The 18,245-nt window shown below is 36.3% G+C and overlaps 3 protein-coding genes across 3 annotated transcripts; 1 reads left to right on the forward strand and 2 right to left on the reverse strand.

Moving 5' to 3' along the window:
• Positions 1-295: 295 nt before the first annotated feature.
• Positions 296-2,596, forward strand: LOC125222860 (S-adenosylmethionine synthase 2-like). Its single transcript, XM_048125707.1, has 2 exons — positions 296-443; positions 1,143-2,596. The coding sequence occupies exons 1-2, from the start codon at positions 312-314 to the stop codon at positions 2,313-2,315; spliced, it is 1,305 nt and encodes a 434-aa protein (XP_047981664.1). The 5' UTR covers positions 296-311; the 3' UTR covers positions 2,316-2,596.
• A 192-nt stretch (positions 2,597-2,788) lies between these two features.
• On the reverse strand, positions 2,789-5,813 carry LOC125219822 (anaphase-promoting complex subunit 11). Its single transcript, XM_048121895.1, has 4 exons — positions 5,694-5,813; positions 4,716-4,745; positions 4,239-4,357; positions 2,789-3,097 (listed from the first exon to the last, which is right to left on the reverse strand). The coding sequence occupies exons 3-4, from the start codon at positions 4,294-4,296 to the stop codon at positions 2,982-2,984; spliced, it is 174 nt and encodes a 57-aa protein (XP_047977852.1). The 5' UTR covers positions 4,297-4,357; positions 4,716-4,745; positions 5,694-5,813; the 3' UTR covers positions 2,789-2,981.
• Positions 5,814-8,387: 2,574 nt separating this feature from the next.
• Positions 8,388-16,928, reverse strand: LOC125222560 (pleiotropic drug resistance protein 3-like). Its single transcript, XM_048125240.1, has 24 exons — positions 16,519-16,928; positions 16,309-16,432; positions 15,581-15,666; positions 14,659-14,743; positions 14,215-14,374; positions 14,064-14,140; positions 13,681-13,734; positions 13,506-13,596; positions 13,054-13,355; positions 12,692-12,973; positions 12,259-12,572; positions 11,932-12,092; positions 11,719-11,822; positions 11,422-11,575; positions 11,216-11,353; positions 11,034-11,107; positions 10,605-10,937; positions 10,220-10,510; positions 10,048-10,131; positions 9,803-9,936; positions 9,425-9,652; positions 9,093-9,264; positions 8,763-9,017; positions 8,388-8,682 (listed from the first exon to the last, which is right to left on the reverse strand). The coding sequence occupies exons 1-24, from the start codon at positions 16,866-16,868 to the stop codon at positions 8,416-8,418; spliced, it is 4,320 nt and encodes a 1,439-aa protein (XP_047981197.1). The 5' UTR covers positions 16,869-16,928; the 3' UTR covers positions 8,388-8,415.
• Between the last annotated feature and the right edge of the window lie 1,317 nt (positions 16,929-18,245).

The raw sequence follows: 18,245 nt of genomic DNA on the forward strand, positions 1-18,245 counted from the left end.
CCTAAATCTTATAGTCTAATGGCTGAAAATGATTCTTAATTTTAGATTGCTAATTAATTAGCCATTGATTACAATTCACTCATCACATACTTATAATATAGAGATAATATTAAGTGGTCAAGGTATATCACATAAAAATATGATGTGGTATGTCCTCCCAATAATATTTTGACCAATAGACATATACAATGGTCTCACGAGAAAATATTTAGTGGTTAAGGAATACCCCATGAAAATATGAGATTCTAACTACTATAAAAAAAATAATAAAATTACTAAATCTTAACACTGTACATAATTATACAGAGAATATGAGAAGAATTTTGAAAGCCATCATCCTATTCCTCCCTATAAATAAGCCCAACTTAATTCGCCAATACTCGCAAACATTTGGCAGAGTTCCAAACCATTCTCCTCTGCTGTTTGAGTTGAATTTATCTGAGGTACACATTCTCAGCCAAATCAATCATGGAATTTGTTTGATTTATTGCTAATTTTACTTGTGTGCTTCGCTTCTTGCTTTGAATTGTTCTCTGCTTCCTCATATTGCTTCGTTCGATTACACGAACTGATCATTTTACTGTTTATGTTATTTTGACTTGAAATTCTTCGTTATCATGCATTTCTTTTTCGTGGAGCAGTATGAGAGATCTTGTTCTGTGTGAGCTCGTCATGTTTTGCTATGTGTATCAGTATGTGTGTGTGATTTAAGTAGGCTTGCATATGTTTCATGTTTAAATTTAGGGATTCATGATCAAATTTGGGGTTTGATGATGCGGTGAGGTGTATTAGCGGCATAATCATGTTCAGTTCACATAAATAAGCACGGAATCAAAAGAAATTTTAACATCAATTTTTTTTTTCTGGATCTTGATCATTTGTATATCAATGAATCAGTTGTGTTTTTTGTTTAACTGAGATTTCCGCAAGAGTTTCCTATTCACATGCTGTTTGGCGAGATATGCCCTTTCTTTATTGATATTTGATTCTTCTTTAAGGCTTTACTTGATCTCCGAGTAAAGTAAAGGTTCTTCATGACTTCATATGTTGTCCTTTAGTGGCTTCAGTTAGGCTCCATTTGATGTTTTTATACGTGACAGATTCGTTGTAACGATAAGGTTCTTCATGATTTATATTTTCAGGTTAAGGAAATGGAAACGTTCTTGTTTACCTCTGAGAGTGTGAACGAGGGACACCCTGACAAGCTCTGTGACCAGATATCTGATGCAGTTCTTGATGCCTGCCTCGAGCAAGATCCCGACAGCAAGGTTGCATGTGAGACTTGTACCAAAACCAACATGGTGATGGTCTTTGGTGAGATCACAACCAAGGCCAACATAGACTATGAGAAGATCGTGCGTGATACCTGCCGTAGGATTGGCTTTATTTCTGATGATGTTGGTCTTGATGCTGATAAATGCAAGGTTCTTGTTAACATTGAGCAGCAGAGCCCGGATATTGCTCAGGGTGTCCATGGCCACCTGACCAAGCGCCCAGAGGATATTGGTGCTGGTGACCAGGGACACATGTTTGGTTATGCCACTGACGAGACCCCTGAGTTAATGCCTCTCAGCCATGTGCTTGCCACCAAATTAGGTGCTCGTCTCACTGAGGTTCGTAAGGATGGTACATGCCCCTGGTTGAGACCTGATGGAAAGACCCAAGTCACGGTCGAGTACTGCAATCAGAAAGGCGCCATGGTTCCGATCAGAGTCCACACTGTTCTCATCTCCACCCAGCACGATGAGACTGTTACAAATGATGAGATTGCAAGGGATCTCAAGGAGCACGTCATCAAGCCTGTCATCCCTGTGAAGTACTTGGACGAGAAGACAATCTTCCACCTGAACCCCTCCGGCCGCTTTGTTATTGGTGGACCCCATGGTGATGCCGGTCTCACTGGTCGTAAGATTATCATCGACACCTACGGTGGCTGGGGTGCCCATGGTGGTGGTGCCTTCTCAGGGAAGGACCCGACCAAGGTCGACAGAAGCGGTGCCTACATTGTCAGGCAGGCTGCCAAGAGTATTGTCGCGAGTGGGCTTGCACGGAGGTGCATTGTGCAAGTGTCGTACGCGATTGGTGTACCTGAGCCCCTATCAATCTTTATCGACTCTTATGGCACTGGGAAGATCCCCGACAAGGAGATTCTGGAGATCGTGAAGGAGAAGTTCGACTTCAGGCCTGGGATGATCTCCATCAACTTGGACTTGAAGAGGGGCAACAACGGGAGGTTCTTGAAGACAGCAGCATATGGCCACTTCGGAAGAGAGGACCCAGACTTCACGTGGGAAGTCGTCAAGCCCCTCCAGTGACAGAACTGAAAATCTGTCATATGGTCGAGGCATTGAATAATACTGCTCTTGTTGCTATAATGGCTTTTCACCTCAAGTGGTGCATCTTCTTGTTTGATGCTTTATTGTTTTTGGGTTTTGTTTTTAAGCTTCTCTTGTAGTCTGGTTTGAGCCTAAGATACATGTTATGGAATTAATGTGGTGTAGCAGTGTGTAAGAAGTAAGATTCATGTTTGAGTAATGTTACTATGGTATCAGCTGTTGGAATTTCTCATATCAATGGATGAATTGTTTGCGATTTTTTTCTTGCTCTCTGATGATGAAAAGTAAAATTTTTTCGTTGCATATGCTTCATTAATTGAGCTTATAAAGTGTTAATTTATACTACTCCATTTCTGTTGTATTGAAGATGAGTTAATTGGTTCACAAAAAAAGGAATTAATTATTTAATTAGTGCAAATTCCAAACAAACAATAATACATATAGAAGTGAAGTTAAGCTAATAAACCAAAAAAGTTGTGATACATCAAGAATGGAACTGAACGATTTGATTTACAATATTCCCACCGCAAAAAACATGATTCAGATTTGAATTTCAGTTGTGCTCAATAAAATTTGCCATTCTTAAAACACAGCTGTGGAGTTGAGACATACATATAACTATATATGTATAGAAATGAACAAGAATTATTCCTTGAATTGCCATTCTCTACGACACATGGGACAATGTGCTTGTGAAGTTTGTGAATTCACCCATTTCAAGATACAGTGAAGATGGAATGCGTGATTGCAAGAACCCCAAACTGCAACATAAATTTGTGTATGGATTAGATAGTGGCTATTCTAACATAGATTCATAAAGAAAGTGAGTGCAATATAATGAAATTCAAAGACAATGAAAATATGAATGGCTTCGGAAATCATTATTCGAACATCAAGAAGAATAGTTTCTCACAAAGTCATAAATAGAAAAACCAGCTATAATAGCTACTAATATTTCACTATAAGGGAGGACTTCATTTTCATTACAAGGGAGGACTTCATTTTCTAGCAGAAGTTTCTGGCAGATCAGGACAAGATAAAGGACATCAAGAACAAGGCACAACTGAGAAGGGGTCAGCAATTTTCTGCAACTTCAAATGATTTTCATCGGTCTAAATATATCATGCAATGGTGGTTTGAGTAATAAGATAATTAGGATAAAGGAGGTTAGAGGGAGAGAGGACATGAAAGAGCTCAGAGATGGAACGGAGGAAAGTACTAAGGACGTAGAAAGAAGAGTGGCCTAATGGACACCTTAGTCGTAATTCATATTTGTATATTTCAGTCCATGTGGCAACAATATGCTTCTATACTGAGCAAGTAAACCTACAGTCTACTTAGTTCATTACAGCAACCAATAATAGCCAAATTTATAAAGTATCCCAAGCTATTATACCAAATAGCATTCATTCAGTTGCATATTTTATTCAATGTAATATTTTTATGACCCAAAGTAGCAGGCTCTGTCAACCTATTAAACCAAAGTAGCAGGTTTTGTCAGCTCCAAAAGTCCTAAATAAGCAGTTGGTGAAATCCATCAGTGGGAATTTTCTATGATTGAAACATGCCCTGAGACTAGTGTTTGACAGTTGACAGACACCATGTTCATTTGTTAACTAGTTTATCTGTGTAGATCATACTGCTTTTGACATGCGATAGATAAGTGAATAGATCAAAAGTTAATTAGGACCTAGATGGTGGATAGGTAATTATGTATCCAAGCTTACCTCTGAATGGAACTGAGAAACTAACGGATTTTACTTACTATATGCAATATTGCAATTGACATAATAATTATATGAGTGAGCTTTTAACACGCCAAAAACAGGGGATAACCACTAAAACGGAAGGAATAAAAAGATAAGACAAACAAAAGGCAAGAAATGTAAAAAAAAAACTTACTTAAGGGGCAGTCATCTCCTGGGAGTTTACAATCAGGGCAACAACCATCAAATGCCATCCTACAAATACCACAAGTCTCGTCTTGGGCATCCCATGTCCAAGAAGCAACAGCATGCCATCTGGAAGTTCCAAAAAGAACATATTTTCAGCTTCTTAAAAATAAATCTCATAAAGAAACTGGCAGTACTAAGGATCAGATACATACTCTGTACATCACGCCCAGCAGAATTCACAAACAATACGGTCAAGGACAAACAGGCTTATAGCATGCCCTAAAGAAAAATATGATTGCTACATTGCATCCGTCATATAATCAATAATGTGCATATTTAGAAAATAAAATTAGTTTATTTATTGAACATCACACAGAATTGTACCAACAAAACCATTAAATTATTCTACCTAGTACCTACCAAGGAAAAGTACTCAGACAATTTCCTGGTATGCATGTATAAATAATACACATATGTAGGATACGTATAATCTTGACCTTCATTCTCTTGTGCCCTGCAAACACAACCACATATAAGAATATCAGGTCCGTTAAATCAGAATATACCACATACTATCATATACTACAATATTTTCCACTTTTTAGCCCACTATGACGCACTGAGCTCTTTGTATGTCAAGAAAGAGCAAATTGAAATAATTTGACTATTCCAAATCAATTGTAGTATTATAGGAACTTGAAAAAAAAATTATCTAATTGAACGCAATAGGAACTTGAGAAATTTAAATGTAAAGTTGTAAACCCTCCCCAAAAATGAAAAACTAAAACTAACAAATTATCACCAACCAGTCTTCAACAAAGGCAGAAGATCAGCCAGCTATGAGCCAAATTTCATGAAGCATTCTATTAGCACATCTTGTTTTCAATAACCATAGGCAAGTCGGCTAATAAAACAAACCGCTCCAATAATATTTTATGATACGTAGTGAAAGGCAGAATCACCAAATGTGTTCAATAATATGGATGCATATGAAACACAGCTCTACCGCAGACATGATAAAGTGGCTGCTGGATGACTGAAGATGTTCAATTAATTGCTCAAGTAAAACAATCTGAATAGGACGGTCAATGCACATAAGCTGTTTGTGTAAATGACAAATAATTGTGGTGGATGGATGAATTTGAAATTGGACAACGATGGTTATGTAACCAAGCGTTGAATTTATCAACAAAAATAGCATAGTTAAGCTAATTAGCACCATCGTTATCAGTATCTCTTCCTAAAAGCATAGCTCTAAGTGAACAATTATAGCACCAAAACCTACCAAAAATAAAATCGATCGAATTCAAGAGCAGAAAAACACATATTTGACATTAGCCCCTGCATTTTCAAAAACTGGTCGACATACATAAACATTATGAAGAAAAGAAAAATAGATGGAATCCACATTTACATGTAAGCATTCAGCAGAACAAACAAGCAGAGACAGAAAGAGGCGTACAATTTGTCTGTGTGCGAGATGGCGAGTCGACGGCGGTGAGGAGAGAAAGCGGCGTGGACAGGCGCTTTGGAGTGATGACTTCCCTTCACCCAACCTAGCGATACAAATTTAAATTTATAATTTTAAAAGTGTAAAACTCAAAACTGGTTCTTAATATGTTCCTATTTGATTTTGGTAATATACTTTTTCTTTTGTATTTTTGTATTTTGAATATTTTAACTCGGTTACAATTGATCCTATATTAACAATTCCATCAATTTTTAAATGGTATTAACCTGATTTTGACCGATTTTCATACAGTTTTAACCCGAGTGGGACTGTTAAAACCATCAAAATCGGTCAAAATCGTTTAAAAATTGATGAAATTATTAATGTAGGACCAATTGTGATTCGAATTGAAACATTCAGGATGCAAAATTCAAAAGATAAAGTATTTGACTAAAATCATAAAATTGGCATATGTTTAAGACCAATATTAGCCTTTATTCTTTAAAAAGTTTGACTAAACTGTTGAACCGGTTTCGGGCAGACCATCCAGTTTTACGGATTCAGACGGTCTAATAAGAAGCGTTTTTCTTAATTCATAGTCAAATAGGCCGGTTCAATTGATTCAGTCTAGTTCTTTTTTGGTTTAGGATTGCTAGTTATTTACTTATTTTAATCTATCTGCATGATCAGGCAAGACATAAAACTGTAGATTATAATAATAAATCAATTTATTTTAACTTTCTCGCTCAATTATAAGTTATGTAGTACTCCCTCCGCCCCGACTAAGATGACATATTATTTAGTCGGCACAGGATTTTAGGAGTTATTGGTTAAAGTGTTTAATTGGAGAAAGAGAAGGTGTTTGTAAGTATTAAAGTAGTGAGAAAAAGTAGTTTAGTGTATTAATTGGAGAGAAAAGTTACCAAAAAAGGAAATATGTCATCTTAGTTGGGACAAATTAAAAAGGAAAACGTGTCATTTTAAGCGGGACGGAGTGAGTAGTACGTTAACCAGTTTGCACTTTATCCCTTGAAAAATTGGCTTCGCTAGTTCCGCTGTGTATTTACTCCCTTCAATTTCTTGCTCATTAATCTTCAGCCAAATCTGAAGATTTGTACTACTACCACATTTTACTTTTTTTTTCTTGAAATGAGAAAAAATTTCACAGTAGCCATACTACTTTTTACTACTTCTAAATTAGCAATATGAGTTACTGTGTCCGTTTAATAATTTTTTGATAAATATAAATATATATAATATGGAAACTAATTGCGCCTCAAATATGGAAATTTTCCTCAATATCTTAGCCTTTATTCCTATTATTGAAATTTCTGATGAATATAAATTTATTTTTCTATGCATCTAAAATCAAATTTTCTTCCATCATTAATATTTTATTTTCTGATTTTAAAATTTTCTTTAACTTTTTTTTATGCTATCAAAAATATTAAAAATCAAATTATGGTCGTACTTTATTACTTGCGTAGATTTTTGGTGAAGCCAAAAATATTATTATCGTAGTAATAGTAATTATTTAATGAAGTGAACTACATAAATGGTACCTGATCTTTCATTTTCGCACATAAATGGTATCTGATCTTTGTTTTATAATGTTTTTTGGTACCCCGTGACAATCAAACATGTGATTTTTTTGTTATGTAGGATATTTTTGGAAATTTCAATTAAATAGTACCAAAGATGTGATTTTCTTTTCTTCCTCTTATTTCTTTTTCTTCTTCTTTCTTTTTTCTTTATTTTCTTCTTTCTTTTTAGTATTTTATCTTCATTTCTTTTTTTTCTTCTTAGTTTATGTTTCCTCTTTTTTCTTTTCTCTTCTTTTTTTTTATTAAATACCCAATTAAAAATATTCAACTCTTTATATCATTATTAATACAATTCACAATTTAAATTTTTTATTAAAGCTATATTGATTAGTTATTAATTTAATATAAAATAATAATAATAATTATTATTATTATATAATATTATATGATTCATAATTTAAGTAATTATACTATAATGATGTATTAATTACTACTAGTTTTTAGTATTATAACTATAATATTATTATAATAACTAACTATAATCATAATTAAATTTATTTGAATGATATTAAAAATTAATTAGTTATTAATTTATAATATTAAAATAATAATACTAATATTGATTAATAATAATAGTAAGAGTGAAGAGATTGATAGAAGATATTATAATAGTATCATTTTTTGTATATGCCCAAATTTTCCTTTATGACAAAAATAGAAAAATGTATTTGTTTAGAGGGCATTTTTGAATGAAAATTGTATAAGATACTAAAAATGTGATTTATATGTACCAAAAACGATACAAAACAAAGATCAGATACCATTTGAAAGATCAGGATAGTTCACTCTATTTAATATGCATCAAAAAAATAAGTTTTCGTCTTCCACCTCAAATTTTTTTGAGAAGTTGCGTCAATCGGACAGTGAATTCTAGGTCATGCGAACAAGAACATGAAAGGAGAAGCCATGCAAATCAGAAAGCAAGTCGACGTTTTCAGTGTTCCCAAATTTATTAAGAATGTCACTGAGAGAGTATCAGATTTTTCCATTTTAATATTTTGAAAAAATCCGAACAAAGTTCGTGATATTAGCAACCAATTACCTTCTTTATATAAATATAAGAGATACTATGAATTTGCTACAATAACTTATGACACAGATCAGACGGCGTGCCGTGTGATTAGATTACATTACCTCCTTTGAAAGTTCAACTTGGAAATACAAATTCCAAAAAGAGAAGCAAAAAGAATAGGAAAGAACAACAACATGACAGCAACAAGAGGTAGAAGATGGTGTCGATATCCAAAATAATCCTTCAAAAAGGCTGATACTGTTTTGGTCTCTCCAAACACCAAGATCTTCTCATCTATATCACCAAATTGTGAATTAAGCATGCCATTCAACGACCACGAAGTCGGAACCATATAATAAAACCATATCCACCACCTCGGAATTTGCTGCCACAAAAACAGATAATATTACAAAATCAAGCTTGCTTGTGGTTGTGGAGAGACAAGTGAGTAAGTAAGTAACTAACCGGGTGAGGGACCAAGAATCCGGCAAACAGATTGAACATTGTGTAAAAGGCCGACTGCGAAATGGCAGCCACTGGAAAGCTTGGTGTTATGGCAATCAGCAGCATTCCGAGGTAGGTGAAGTATAGCAGCGTGCAGAACATGGTGTAAATGTAGAAGAACACCTTGTATCCAGACCAGTGGTATCCGATCATCGGATATGTGATGACCGTGAATACAACTGATTGTGCAAACAGATATGGAATCTCGACAATGACCTGTAGAAATCAATACTCATCAGACATTTTGATAACATGTGATTTTGGTCACATTTGGCATGGCGAGCTGCATACCTGCGCGGCTGAGTAAGCCCACGAAGCATACATTCCAGCAAACTTTTCTCTGTAGAGAACAGTTCGCTCGGTGCTAACATATGGAAGGACTGAAGAGGAGTTGTTTATACCACAGAATAGCGTGGAGGCATACATTGAGCCCAGCAGAGTTAATAGACTCTGCTGATTATGTCTGTTCACACACAAGGCAAAAGATGTTAAATAAACTTTTCATGTGAAGGGATAGGTTTCTCAAGAATAAGTTTCCAAAGGTTAGTTCAATTCAACCAAAATTTTATGAAGATTGCAGAAAGGCATAAAGTTTTGTCCATTATAGTATTGCAGGAACTTACACTTTTTTGCCTTGTTTCCAGAACACCAAGCCGAAAAGAAAAGCTGCAAAAATCATATGAAGCGAGCGCATCACGTTGTACTTAGGACTCCTCCAGTAAGACCAGTGCTGCTTCCATAGGCAAGCTTTGAATTGCTCCCAACCATTTTGCGGATAGCGGGTTGAGAAATGCAAATCTTTTGATCCAGCAGGTGGTACGCTGAGCTTATTTGCAAGCTCTTTGTTACTCCTTAAGCCAAAAAATAGAGAGAAAAGAGCATGCCTGATGAGTTGATGTGATAATTGAATAAAAGAGGAAAGGTATCACAATATAGGATAAAAATTTCCATGACTAGCTTCACTGAAGCTACATTAAAGATGTTATTCAAGACGGTCTTACTCATGCAAACTGGATTTCTTGTAAATCTCAGCAAAGTCTAAGCCAAGTTCAGCTTCTGAGGAAGATGAAGTGACTTCCAACATCCATGCAGCTGGATTGTAGTTATCTCTGATTTTTTCCACACCAGGGATTGCCTTTTGTGAAAATTGAAACCATAAAGTTAATAAAGAATTTTCTGCTAAGAAAGACACATCCATTACGTTCAAATAACAAGAAACATATAGAAATTGCAAGGGAAGACGCACCTCAAAATATTTAATCACTTCAGAAGAATGATGACCTAATGGCCCACAATAGATCATGCGACCTCCAGCTTTCAATAGTACTAACTAGAAGAAACAATGATATATTAATTAGCAAGTAAACAAGATTAACAAACAAACTAGAGATAAACAATAGATATACATTGCTGTTTACCTCATCAAATGCTTCAAAAATGTCAATACTCGGCTGGTGAATGGTGCACACAATGGTTCTTCCCGTATTTGCCACGTTCCTCACTGCCCGCATAACAATTGCTGCTGCTCTGGCATCCAGTCCAGTGGTAGGTTCATCCATAAAGATAATGGAGGGATTAGAAACTAGTTCCACAGCTATTGTTAGCCGTTTCCTTTGCTCAGTTGACAGACCATCAACACCCGGCAAGCCCACTAACGAATCTTTGATGTTGTCAAGCTCAATGGTTTCAAGGACTTCTTTGACAAATTCCTATTAGATTTCATAACAAAATTATGGTATTATACTGATGGGGAAATTGCTACTAAAACTCGAAAGTTTGAAGCTTCAGGACATGTTATCGTACATATTTTGTTTTTTCCTCAACTTGTGGATCAAGACGAAGCCATGCAGAAAAAATAACTGATTCTTGCACAGTAATTTGCGGAGAATGTATATCAGTTTGTTCACAGTAACCTGAAATCCGAGAAAATGTACTCTGGACTTTAGGATACCCTCCAATTTTTATTTCTCCTTCGATGGTGCCACTAGTTTTCCTGCCAGAAAGTACGTCTAGAAGCGTCGTTTTCCCAGCCCCACTGACACCCATGAGTGCTGTGAGAACACCAGGCTTGAATGCACCAGTGATATCACAAAGGATCTGAAGCCTTTTTTGAGTGTAACCATGGTCCTTCATGGCCTAAAAGGAAGCAGATAGCAAAACAAGCAGTTAGATTAGTATCTCTTTATATCTGATGCTAAGGAAATTTCCTAGTAAATCAGTTTCCAGATTTACCATTGGGGTGTCCACATAGTACTGGACATCTTGGAATACCATACTCAATGGTTGAAAGGGTAAAACCATTCTGTCTGCATAAATAGATCATCAACCAATGAAAGAACACAAACCATTTATAGTCTTTACAATTCTGATTAATGTACTTTTATAGGATATAGATAAAGGTGAAAGTGCCTAACCTCCATGAGGTTTTACACTGGTTCTAGGAGGAGAAACTTTGGAATGCCCTTCAATATTAGCTTTTTTATCCAGTTCTTTACTATTACCCTTTAGCTTTGAAAGTTGGTCACTTGAAATAATAGCACGAGAACCAGCAGCTGGTGCATTTGGAATTCATAAGTACAAGATCATGCATGCATTTGTAATGTTTAAGTAATGTTCGTACGTTTTAAGTAACTCAATGCCAATGCAAAACCAAGGTTCAAGAGCAGTGTTAGCCCGATAAGGGCACCCACGGATACCCAAAAGAGATCTTTACTGAAGTCTAATCCACGGTTTGCAAGTGCTTGGTCTCCTATGGTTGTATTTCCTGTCAGATCCTACCAAAACATGATAAATATGAAACACTGAACGTCATTATGGTAGTCAGAATTTGATTAATTATCAAGTTGAGAGTTTTAGATCATAATAATATACTATTGCTTAGCGAGAACTTTGAAGTTCCCGCGCACAAAGCACCCACCTTTTGCCATCTCGGAGCATGAAACTCATTGGATGAAAGGCCTATCTCACCATATGAAAGAGGAGAAACCCAAAATGCCCACTTCAACCAAACTGGCATAGATGCTGCAAAAGCCATTTCTTCAGAACATTGTGTTTTGAGGTAATATTATGCGACTAATAAATGAATGGAGGATACTAAATTAGTACTACTATGACTTAAGAAATTACTCACGCCGTGGGATCATAAAGCCACTGAATAATGTCACAAACAGTATGGCCAAACTTCCAGCTGTTGTAGATGCATCTACAGTCCGAAAGAGAGCTGCTAGGAATCGGAACATAGATGATGAGGTCAAGTGCACAGCAAAAACTAAAATCATCTGGCGAAAGAACCTGTAAAACAGTGAGGGTCAGGATTGCTAGCTTAATATTAAGCATTAATCTTGATGAGTTGTTTACTGATGCTGAGCTGGTCATGTCCTATGAATCAAAGACAACCATACTCCCAAGAAAATATAAGCCGAGCGTAAGAATTTTAAGCGTTTCATCCACTACTAACCTCCCAGCCTCAGGGCTAAAACCAATAACGTAATAAGTAAGACATGTCCAGATTAGAGCTTCCAGCAATGACATAGGAATTTTCAGGATGGTTGCTGGAATCGCGTATGCCCATGCAGGGTAAAAGTTCAAGTCCCTTTGTTTGTAGAATACTGGAAGCCTTTCTATAGTCATGGAGAGCTCTGGCATTCCATCTATAAGAAGAATAATGAGAGTGTAAAATAGAGCTCCCAAGTAATCATTTGCATGGACAAGATCAACGTGCATTTGCGTCCTCAGGAATACAGTCATTGTTACAGAAGCAATGAAGACAAGCTGCAAATGAGTGATACTTCACAAAGTTAACAACCGTTAAGGAAGAAAGTGCAAATTGATATTGTCAGTGACTCAGTGCAGTTGAAGAGAGGAAGAATCAGAAAATAAGTTTGGCTAACCTGAGCTGATTTGAAAACATACATAAAAGCATTTCGTTTCATCAGAAGAAACTCTCTCGACATACAAGCTCTTAAAAGAGTCCATCTGGAAAGAGAATACACACTAAAACTAATGGCACTCTTGTGGCTATTCGACTTATCAAATGGTACAGAAAGTTCCTTAGTAAGATTCTTTCCATGCACAGATTCCTTAAATTTCGTCGCAAACATATCAACTGACACATAAGTGTAAGGTTGTCGTGTCTCCAGCCAGTATTGTTCCTGATCTTTCTTAGAAATAACCTGGGAAGACCAGTCAATAGTTCATTGTCGTATCTTATCAGGCAAAAGATAACTTTTGTAGCACTTTCTGATGCACTTACCTCCTGGAGAAAATCAGCCACTCCTTTCCTCTCAGGGCACCCAAATCCGCAATTTCTAAAGAACTCTAAGACATCACTTCGAGGTCCATGATAAACAATTTTTCCCTCACCCATCAAAATTACGTCATCAAAGAGATCAAATGTTTCTGGTGCAGGCTGGAGAAGAGAAACAACTATTGTAGCATCTGAGATGTGTGCAAGTTGTTGAAGACAACAAACTATCTGATATGTGGTTGAGCTGTCTAGACCATTCGAGATTTCATCCATAAATAAGGCTTTTGTTGGTCCAACTATCATCTCACCTGCATGATACTGTTCATCTTAGCTACTGAAATATATACACACAGCAATAACTAATTTTTAGGATACAAAAAACGTTTTCAATTTTGCGATAATCCTTAAGCATCAATTGTTATAATAGAAAATATAAAATGTATTGGCATCAAATTTACCTGTAGTAAGTCTCTTCTTCTGGCCACCAGATATTCCTCTTCTCATGGCATCTCCAAAGAGTGTATCAGCACATATATCAAGGCCAAGAATCTGAGAATATGAAAATTGTCAAAGGCAATTGCACCAATAACGATTTCAAAAAAATAAATAAATTACTAAAGCTAGATCAAATACTTTCAATATGTAGTTTGTCTGAAGAGAAGTCCTTTGTCCTTCCACAGAAATTGCCTGCACAATGATGCCGATATCAGGACATAGCAACATGAAAACTAAAAACTCAAAAGATAGATTAAAAGATTTTATATTCAAATGTTGTAAACTGGAACGTAATCCAGTATTGGTGTTTGGGATCAATGATCTTGGGTACATTTTGAGCTCACATTTTTAATTTTTCTTTACTTGAATTTTAAATATTTATTTCCGGGTCTTAGAATTTAATTAAGGTGGTATAGTGGCCCTATAGAAAGAAGGTAGCATAAACAATTCGCTTTGAAGATTGATATCAAGGTCCGGTTAACAAATCAAGGAAAGTTGCAATATGAGCTCTCATTATGCACCTTCATGTAAGTATCCACTTCTGGATCAGGAACAATTTTGGCTTCTTTCTCCTTTCTGCTAACCTCAGCCATAATTTCTTTAGAAGAAAACAGCATATCAGAACAACTAATTATAAAATGAAATCTGAGTTTCCTCATTTAAATAGCATACCTGCTCTGCTACCAATACCCTGACAGCGAGCTGAAAAATCAAGTGTTTCCCGTACAGTCATTTCTGGGATATGCAAATCATCTTGGCTTATATAAGCTGATGTCTTCTGAGGTACAAACTCATCAAGTTTATATCCATTGTACGAGATATCTCCCGAAACCTGTTGACATTCTTACATGTTATCTATAGCATACCAGAAGATATTGAGATCAGTTATAATTCTCCTTCAGAACATCATTACCATAGTAGATTAGAAATTACACAAACAAAGAGTGAAGTTCTTCCTGAATTTCTTTGAGATTTCACATTCAAAAAGGAGAAGTTCAGAACATTTATTTCAAACTTAACAACAACAAGAAGCTACATATTCTCTTTCATGTTGGACCTTATCTTTCAAACATCTCTTGTTCATTAAAGTTTGGAGGAAAAAGTAAGTAAGATTACCTTGAGCGATTTGTCTAAATTTCCTGTTAAGGCTTTCAAAAGGGTAGTCTTTCCGCATCCTGGAGGACCAAGCAATAGAGTCATTCTGTATTTAAAGGAGTCCAACATTAGATATGGAAGACCATAACTAAACTAAGCAGGACTGCCTTAACCAGCAACTGTAATGAATAAATCTGAATGTTTGCCTCTATCACTGAGATGATATTTGGAAAATTTTAGCAGATAGTTTATAACTTCATTCTAAATGATAGTGATGACAGCATTCTCAGCACCACATAAGTCCTGACAATAATGAACGAGATTCTCTTTGTCTATCAGAAATTTATCACGAATATATATCTTTTATTATATCTATTGCTGCAAAGAGTCTGTTATCAGCATATGGACTCTAAATCACGCAATCCCAAACTGAATGGACACTCCTTTTTGAGTTTGAGAGGAGTTAACATAAAGGCTGTATTGACAATCTTGAAGTTGCAAGTAAGAGGTAGGGATTGTCTTGCAATAGTAAGATGAAAAGTGTGAGATTCCAAACGTCACAAGTATATCACACAACAACATAATGACAAAGAATAATTGAACCATTTATGACTATTTACAGATTTTAGATGATTTGAAAGGAAAAGGGAATATATCAGGCGGAGTATCTGCACAATCTGCATAATGTTATCCAATCTATAAACCGACATATTCAATATTTTAGTTGTGGTACATTGAAGGACCATGTAAACAAGACTATTCATGGTACATTGAAGGACCCTATAAACAAGACTATTCAAACTGAAATGCATATGGTAAGACACAATGGTCAGATAAATATAGTATTAAGCAGAATTTGAAAGAAGCATCTCTAGAGAAAAGCAAGTAAGAATCCTCAGAATCTTAGTAACATATGACGGCATGAAAAGCCTTTTCACTTCACCTTCCAGGGTTGATGATGCCACTGACATCCTTTATGATTTCCACACGGGCCTCTTGTGTTGGCATACAGGGAAGCCTGGTGACATCCTACAAAAGAAGAGTGGATATTTTTAATTACAGTTCATTTGAGTAGAAAAACTGAAGGTATTCTGATTTTGATGCAGAACATCCAAAGCACATAAACAGCCTAAAATCGATTGTACGTGCTCCAGAAAACATGGTAATAACTTTAGCATGTTCTCAACGGAATATGAATGTTCAGATGCAGTATTGCTGATTATCACAAGTAGAAGCCCAGTACAACATGAAGATTTGGCAGGAGGCCTAATATTCATGTGGTTCACTGCTCATCATAGCTAGGCAAAACAGTCAAATACTACATCTCAAACAAACGTCATTTTTTCATCGCTGTCATGAACTATCGACTTTGACTCACTATTCACTAATACACAAACTGCATGGAACTACACAAGTCAATCCCCCAATAATTTTGCAGTAACTAAAAGCTGATAAGAATGGTTCGGAATATCCCCGAGATTTTTTGTTATAGTCTGCGTGAAGTTCACGACGATCTTACTCATTTCATGCACCCAAAAAACTTTTCCAGTGATAGATTTGCATAGCTTCGGTATTAGTTAGTCTAGGTCGATAGTTAACGATATATTGAAAAAACGGTGATACAAACTGTTATGCTTTTTTCTATTTAAAATAAAATTGAAGCCTACTTACAGAAACCAAACTTTTGAAGGAGTTCCAAAGTGTAGGCAGGGGCTTCCCATCAACAACCTCACACTCGGCAGCTATGCACAAGTTACTGTACCTAACCTCAATAGTAGGCTGTTTCACCCCAACTCTGCACCAAAATTTTCAAAATCTAATCAGCCTTCAGCAATAGACACGATCCAAATATGAGCATAAATTGACAAACACAAATGTTACCTATCCATTCTCTTCCTGATTTTCTGCAGAAGACGGAGGTTATCGTGCTCAATGTGCTTGAGAAGCTTTTCGATGAACATGTGCCGCTCCGGCGCGCCAAGCTTCGTGACATCAACCACCTTTCTAGCTCCGGCTTCATCGAAGAGCGAAGATCTCAGCCGATCATACGTCGGCAGCCTTTCAATCTCCGCCCACTGAGAGACTACTTCATCGGCGATTACAGAGCTCAAGGCGGAATCGTTGCGAAAGCTCGATGAGTGGCGGCGGATTGACGATCTGAAGCTTCTGCCAATCTCGGAGAGCTCGTTCCTGAACGACTCGATCTCGTCCCTGCCAATGAAGTTATCCATTTCCTCTCTCTAAGCTTGCATTTCTTGTGGAACAGGAAATGTGGGAGAATCCGTTACTGGCATTTTGCCGTAGCTGAAAATGTTTAAATACACACTTTTTCCGTTGTGTTACATCCCAGGGAGGGGGGTGGTAGGGGTAGGCTTGATGGGGACCTAATGAGGTAAGGCAATGCATCATGCTCGCCGCCATTGTCAACGAGCTTCCAATTACTCAACTTAAACTATCGTGCTATATTAAAATTCTTAATATCTTCGTGTTAAAATTTTTAATATCTTGTCTCATATCGACTTGATAACCATTCTAGCTCACCTATAAAAATATGGATAACTCTCCCTATTATAAGCCTTTTAAGGTGGCCCATTTAACTCCTCCTTATAAGCCTCTTGAGGGATGAGTGACCATATTTCTAATATGATAGAGTAAGTAATGTTCAAAATCAAAGATTTTGCAAATTCGAGTCCATTGATGTCATTTTTAAATTTCTGTTTGTTTATAAAAACCAATCTCGGAGGACCTAGTGATAGAATAGTAATGGAGTAAATCAGAGACTATCCTAATTTCTTGATTAGATATTTGTGGAGGACAATATTTAAATCTATTGGGCATGGAGATCGGAGGGTGGGGAAGACGATTTGATTATAAATAAATACGTTGTTCATGAAGACTATTGACATTTAGCATTTGGGTTTACGTGCCAAATTGTATTTTAAAACAAAATTGTCAGCGAATTCTGCTTAGTTTATGCTTAGGAAGCAGCGTTGTATATAGTCTCTGTTTAGCGAAAATGATATAACTACTACATTAAAATAGTCTCTGTTCAACGAAAATGATTTACCTATCGATCATAGATGAGTTAATTACACGCAAAATCACAAAATTTAATCAAAATGGGTCATGTTTCCTAATTAATATAGTATGATTTAATTACACGTAAATCACAGAATTTAATCAAAATAGGCCATGTTTCCTATTTTTCAAGATTTGAAAGAGAAATTACGAGATTTTAAAATTTTGTAACTGTCATGTGATGATTTTTCCGGAAAAATGCGATGTTGAGTTCACTCACACGTGCAAAATTTTGGATGGTAAGTTTGATAAGTTTCGGATGCGACCTCACTTCTTTTAACTTGAGTTTTACTCTCTCGACATAGCCTTGGTGTGCATAGGAGAGGCACTCTCGGTTTGCTCCCAGAATATATAGCCACATTGACACACCCACACCCCACATCCATCGCTTCCCCGCCCCATCTCCATGCTATCCTCGTCGTCTGCCATCCTCGTATGCAATCTTCATATCTTGCCATTCTCAATGTGGGCAACCCATTATCTTTGTTGCCCTACTACCACATCTGATTTCATTGAAGCTACTGTTGATT

This window comes from Salvia hispanica, chromosome 4 (assembly GCF_023119035.1).
Source record: "Salvia hispanica cultivar TCC Black 2014 chromosome 4, UniMelb_Shisp_WGS_1.0, whole genome shotgun sequence".
NCBI classification, from domain to species: domain Eukaryota; kingdom Viridiplantae; phylum Streptophyta; class Magnoliopsida; order Lamiales; family Lamiaceae; genus Salvia; species Salvia hispanica.

Coding starts and splice junctions, on each gene's coding strand:
- LOC125222860 (XM_048125707.1), top strand. CDS start 312: ATGAGAAGAATTTTGAAAGCCATCATCCTATTCCTCCCTATAAATAAG. Junction 444..1,142: donor TTGAGTTGAATTTATCTGAG/GTACACATTCTC, acceptor TTATATTTTCAG/GTTAAGGAAATGGAAACGTT.
- LOC125219822 (XM_048121895.1), bottom strand. CDS start 4,296: ATGGCATTTGATGGTTGTTGCCCTGATTGTAAACTCCCAGGAGATGAC. Junction 3,098..4,238: donor AGGAGATGACTGCCCCTTAA/GTAAGTTTTTTT, acceptor TTTATGTTGCAG/TTTGGGGTTCTTGCAATCAC.
- LOC125222560 (XM_048125240.1), bottom strand. CDS start 16,868: ATGGATAACTTCATTGGCAGGGACGAGATCGAGTCGTTCAGGAACGAG. Junction 14,375..14,658: donor ATTTAGACAAATCGCTCAAG/GTAATCTTACTT, acceptor GAATGTCAACAG/GTTTCGGGAGATATCTCGTA. Junction 9,653..9,802: donor AAGAAATCCAGTTTGCATGA/GTAAGACCGTCT, acceptor TTTTGGCTTAAG/GAGTAACAAAGAGCTTGCAA.